Below are 6,000 nucleotides of genomic sequence, written 5' to 3'. Positions count from 1 at the left end.
AGTCCAGCACTCTGTTCACACAGTGTCCAACCAGCCATTTAGCCAGGGATGGACAAGCAGGACATGGTGCAACAGCACCCTCCCGCCCATGTTCCCCAGCAACTGGTGAACACAGGCTTACAACCATTAGGGCTAGTAGCCATTAATAGCCTTTGCCTCCAGGAATTTATCCAACCCCCTTTTAAAGCCATCCAGATTGGTGGCCATCACTACATCTTGTGGTAGTGAGTTCCATAATTTAACTATGCGCTGTGTGTGTGTATATTAAAACAACTATTTTTTAAAAAAAAGTAACACAAACATTTATTGCCATATTGCATCAGCAGTAGACATTGTCTTCCACCAAAGTTCACAGAATAATTATGCCCACCAAGTTTCTTGGAGGGTTTTATGCTTCTACATTCTGGGGCCCTGACTGCACACCCCCAGCAGTGGCTTCTGATTTCCTTTTGCTGCGCTTCCTATTCCCCCCTTTTTTGGTTGCTGAAGGCTGTGAGGTCTCTTCGCCTTTTTTCTTTTTCTTCAGGCAACTGAGGGGATTCGGGCCAGCAGCTCTTTTACGTTTCCTTTTTTTAGGCTCCGAGGTCTTCGCTAGGCCCTGCTCCTCTTTGAGAAGTGCAATGCTTTGTTTCTGGTGTTCTGGCATAAGCCTGTTTGTCTGCATCGTTTGCACGAAGGCCAAGGATTTAGCAGAAGGCTTATCTAGAACCATAGTGTTCTGTATTATGAACAGAAGAGGAACTCCAGCCCTTTTCTTTATTTTTGTTGCCAGATCTTGATCCTATAAAAGGATTTAAAGAAACAAAAACAGAAAACACAGTTAAGACAATCCAGATTCCATACATATGCTTCACATATGAAGGCACACTTGAGGTATAAATTTAGCAGATAATTTACCCTGGAACACTGTTAATTGATTGGAAATGCTCCAATTCTCTTGCCTCATTTGCTTATTTACTAAAATGTTGTTGAAGCTCAGTAAAGATATAGCAGTAAACTACTTTAATACTCATTTGTAAAAAATTTTACAGATGTGAAGACCTGCTCCGTTCTCAATGGCAAGTGTGAGACAGCGTCCCTTTAAGGGCAAATACCAACTTCAGGGTAGGAAGAGGGACTTTCAGTGGAATTAAACAAGTAATTCATCCCCAGTCCTGATCAGACAACCTGCAACTACTATTAAAAATCACAAATGCATTCAACATAGTTGTAGTTTGGCCCCTAGAAAGGGATGGTAGACACCCCAGCCAGCAGAAATTTATTTGGCTTCTCCAGTTGTCCCTGCAATATACAGGTATTTTCTCTGCTACCTGCTGGCCCTAATGATGGGTATTTTGCTGGAATCCATTATTGATTGTTCCCAAATTTGAGACCTAGTGTAAGGTACTGTCTAGGTGCTTGAGCTGTGACCTATGAAATTTCCTGGTTTGCATCTCACCCATGCTATGACATCTCTATCAACAATATGGGGAGATTATTATTATTATTATTATTTTATTAATGTAAAGTAATTATTAGTGAGATATTGTAAGGGAATTGCACCAGCACTTTTTGCATCACAATTTGTTACCATCACAATGGAGCAAGGCAGGAATGGCAAAACAGCGCATAAGGTTCTATACACGGAGTTGCACATCCTTCCCCATAGACTCTTTCTTGACTTCATGGGGGCCTGCTTTTTTCAGACACGCTGCAACCCTATACACACTTAGAGAAAACCAATTGAACTCAGTCCAGTCTATTTCTGAAAAGACTTGTATAAGATTGCACAGAGATAATGCAGTTGCCTTTGGCTGTATCAACTAAAAGAAAATATATATCATTCAGACATGACCCCCAACTTCTTCATCCCTCTTTGAGAAATAGCATTTATCCATAAATGCCCTCACTGTTGTGATGTTAATCCTACATTGAGATGCTTGCTGCAGGAGGGCTGCAATCCTGAGCATACTTAAGTCCTCTTGAACGCAACATGGTTCCCTTCTGAGTAAGTCTGTTTTGAAAACCTGTTTTGTTAAGCTGAGTATCAAGTACTGTCTTGTATTACTGGAGCTGCATAGTCCCAGTCCCAATTTGCATAAACTAAAGTTTCCTCCAGCAGTGCCAGTAGGAATAGCTGAACCTACATATTCAGAACTCACTACCAAATGGCCAGATTTGAAGCTATTTGGAAATTAGGCGCTTTGTTCATGTAAATGTGTGAAAGACTGTTACCTGTGTAGCAATGAAATAATGGTGTGGATTGCCATCCTCAATCATGGATAAAAGGCAGACTGAGCCGCTCACTGGACTTTTGAAGTGAGAACAATGGCGAACCTGAAATCTCTGTGCAATTAGTTTTGCACCATACAACTCCTTTCCCAAGGATTCTAGTTCTTTTAGGACACATCTAAAGGGAAAATGAGGCAAGTAAGATAATAGCAAAAAATCACATTCAAATATATTTTATATTCTGAACCTGAGGCCTAACTTAAGTCCAAATTAAAAACAGGGTTTGTGAAGTTGGAACAAACAATCTACTTGGAAGTAAGCCTCTCTGAATTCTACTGGACTCTCTCCCAGGTAAGAACTCACATTTACAGTCTAACAAATCTGAGTCTTTCAGGTGCCATAGGACTTCGCATTACAGCTGTGCAAGGATTCGGAAATCCAAATCACTATTTCCTCGCACAGTCCTAGGCCCCCATACAGCCTACAACTCCCAGCATGCAGTGCCAGGGAGGGCTGTACTTACCGGGCCCCAGGAACAGAGGGCATACGTGTACTCACTGCTGCCATCACCTGCTCCTCCTCCATCGTCAAGAATACTCCATGGTCCCCGCATGTTCCGAAAGTGCCCTGCAGCCGCCTGCTTCCCCCAAGAAGTGCCCACTCTGGTAAAGGAAGTGGGTGGCTCTTGGGGAAGCAGGTGACTGCAGGACACCTGCGGAACATGTGGGGGCCCCTCCAGGGTCAATGATGTATTCACGATTGCAGCCGCCGCCAATCGTGCCAAGAAGCCGGCGATCGCCTGGAGGAGCGGGTGATGGCAGCGAGTACACGTATGCCCTCTGTTCCTGGGCCCCATTATTATTATTATTATTATTATTTACATTTTTATACCGCCCAATAGCCGAAGCTCCCTGGGCGGTTCACAAAAACTAAAACAATTCAAAGTGTAAAACAAACAGTATAAAAACATGAGATAAAATACACATTAAAACGAATTAAAACATACCATACATGATTAAAACATCCTGAAAACATTCTAAAATTTCACTGGATAGGCCTGCCGGAATAGATCAGTCTTTATTGCTTTTTTAAATTCTAAAAGACTGTCAAGTTGACAAATCTCCTCCAGCAAGCCATTCCACAGTCTGGGAGCAGCAGAAGAGAAGGTCCTCTGGGTAACAGTTGTTAATCTAGTTTTTGCTAGCTGAAGTGGATTCTTCCCAGAGGACCTGAGTGTGCGGGGCGGATTGTATGGGAGAAGTAAGTACAGTCCTCCCAGGCACTGCATGCTGGGAGTTGTATGGGGGCCTAGGGCTGTGTGAGGAAATGGCAGATCCATCATAACACGGCCTCTGTGATTTGGATTTCCACAGCTTTGTACAGCCTACTCTGCATTGCTTTTTTGTTGCAAGAAGCTAACACAGCTACGGCTTGGAAAGTTAAGTATGAGTGTATGCTGCCACCAGCAACTGGCACGCTGGTATCACATCCACCAGTAGGCAACCTGGTGCCCTCCAAATATTTTGGACTACAAGTACCATAATTCCTGACCATTGGAGGAAGTTGTAGGTCCAAAACATCTGGAGGGAACCAGGTTCCTTGACCCCAAAATATACCAGTGCACATTATGAAGCTGTGAGAAAACCTTACATTTATACCAGATAGGAAACACGTGGCCCTCCAGAGGCTGTTGGATTGCAGCTGCCATCAGGCCTAGCCAGTGGTGAGAGAGGATGAAAGCAGACCTTCTCAGTGGTGTCCCCCATCCCCACCCCCCAATTATGGAATGGCACCAACACCTGCCCTCTACCCCCAAGACCTGCCCTCTACCCCCAGGCATTTAATCACATGTGATGGAGGCATTTAGGTCAGCTGTCTGAACAGGTCTAGTACCTTAATTAAAATGTTTCGAACTGTTTGAATGCTTTTAATTTTTTGTGTCATTAAACGTTTACGCTGTATTTAATATCTTAGGATTTATTTTGAACAGCTTCAGCTATAGGGCGATATAGAAATGGAGCATCATCTGGAAGGCTCCACGCCCCCCCCCCTACCGGGGGTTTATATACCGGGTGGTTCCGTCACTACATTCCCTCACCCCACCAATGGTACGGAGCTCCTCTGTCACCCAATCAAAACCCACCTCCCCTCAGCGGGCGCAGACCCTCGTCACGCGCTGCCAACCGGCCTCTGTGTCACGTGCCACCCGCCTTCTCCTCCTCCTCACTCCATTCCACACTCCCCCCTCCCAACTCACCGCGTCGTGCAGAGCTGCGTGGCCCCGGCCAGGTAACCTGGCAACTGTTCGCGGATCTGGATCTTGTTGCGGAGCGCGGCCTGGCAGAAGGTGCCGTCCAGCAGCACCTGGAAGGGCTCCCGGAAGCCGAAGTTGTACTTGTAGAAGCCCATGTTCTTCTTCGCGTGCTTCTGCCGGGTGATCTTCATAGCGGAGGCGGCAGAATAACCATAGAGATAAAGATGAAACACTCTTTGACCAATACGAGTACCACTTAGGCCACCGGAAGTGTAACTCTTATACCGGAAGTAGTACCCGTTCACGCACGCGCACTGGAACTGCCTGAAAACTGGGAAACCCTCCGCGGAAGGCTTTGCTGATCTCTAAGATAACTTCGCTAGGTTGTCATTATCTTCAAGAAACTGGATTATTTGCCACAAAGATTAATAAAATCAACCTAAAAAATAGAGCAACACGTAATATTACTCCCACATGATTTTACATGCGGATATTCGGCATTCCGCGTCAGCACTCAAGTCGCCTTAAGTGCAGCTTGCCGCTATTGCTTGCTTACTCGGAAGTAAAACCACTACCAATGAACTTGATGGGCTTTAGTCCCTAGTAAGCATCCCTTGTACTGTAGCTATAAAGGCAAAAAAAACCTTCAGGGGAAGGCGCAAGAAACATTGCGCATGCGCCTTAAATGCATGCCCCTCTTGACTGCCCCTAAACGCGCTTCTTTTTGCGCCTGCGCGCTACGTAGCCTCACTTTCGCCCCTCCCGCCAATGCGGAACCCTTTTTTCGGGGACTGCGTTTCTCAACGCACCACCAGGGTTTCAGTTCCTACCCGGAAGTTATTGTAGAAGGACCCCTTCCCGGCCTCTTCCTTTCCCGGTCGGTGTGCGCTCCCTCTTTCTAGACATGGCGTCTCGTAAGGAAGCAGCCAGCAGCGGCAGTTCTTCCGTGGCTACCAGCAAAGCCAAGGCTAAAGCGGCCCCGGGGGACTCCGCGGTGAAGCAAGTGCAGATCGACGGGCTGGTGAGCTCCAGGCTGGGGCGGGTAATCGGGGAGGGATAGGAAAGAAGGGTAGCTGCCACGGGTCCTCCTTTAGTATGTGCGGAGCGAGCGGTGCCGGCTGCAGCCCTTCCCGGGCCAGATCCACACCAAGCAGGAGACAGCGCTATGAAAGCGGTATATAAGAGGCAGGAGCCACACTAAGCAGGATATAACACTGTGAAAGAGGTATGTGTCAGTAGGCCCCAACGGTTGTCAGTGCACTTCAATGGCCCTATAAAGCAATAGTATGGCTCCTGCCTTTTACATACCGCTTTCATACTGCTTCCATAGTGCTATATCCTGCTTGGTGAAGATCTGGCGTCTCTGTGCGTGTGGTTAATTGTGCTAGGATCACATGCTGCTTTGTATACTATGCTCTGAAGAACGTTAAGAAGGGCTGTGCTGGATCTTCACACCAAAGGTCTGTTTACTTCAGGACCCTGGTTCCAATAATGCCTCAGAGAAGCCCACAGACAGACTTAATGGCAGCAGCAAC

The 6,000-nt window shown here is 46.4% G+C and overlaps 2 protein-coding genes across 2 annotated transcripts in view; one reads left to right on the top strand and one right to left on the bottom strand.

Moving 5' to 3' along the window:
* Positions 1 to 276: 276 nt before the first annotated feature.
* On the bottom strand, positions 277 to 4,736 carry UTP23 (UTP23 small subunit processome component). The gene is made up of 3 exons (XM_063129907.1): positions 4,469 to 4,736; positions 2,215 to 2,389; positions 277 to 781 (listed from the first exon to the last, which is right to left on the bottom strand). Exons 1-3 carry the CDS (start codon positions 4,654 to 4,656, stop codon positions 389 to 391), a joined length of 756 nt encoding a protein of 251 aa, XP_062985977.1. The 5' UTR covers positions 4,657 to 4,736; the 3' UTR covers positions 277 to 388.
* A 597-nt stretch (positions 4,737 to 5,333) lies between these two features.
* The window catches only part of EIF3H (eukaryotic translation initiation factor 3 subunit H), a 78,843-nt gene continuing 78,176 nt past the window's right edge, over positions 5,334 to 6,000 (top strand). The window contains exon 1 of the mRNA XM_063131078.1: positions 5,334 to 5,486. Coding sequence (XP_062987148.1) covers positions 5,370 to 5,486 — 117 coding nt within the window. The 5' untranslated portion in view covers positions 5,334 to 5,369. The remainder of the gene's footprint in view (positions 5,487 to 6,000) is intronic.

Source organism: Elgaria multicarinata, chromosome 7 (genome assembly GCF_023053635.1).
Source record: "Elgaria multicarinata webbii isolate HBS135686 ecotype San Diego chromosome 7, rElgMul1.1.pri, whole genome shotgun sequence".
Classification (NCBI taxonomy): Eukaryota; Metazoa; Chordata; class Lepidosauria; order Squamata; family Anguidae; genus Elgaria; species Elgaria multicarinata.
Note: the sequence above shows the minus strand (reverse complement) of the source record. Positions and strands in the feature narration are given on the sequence as shown.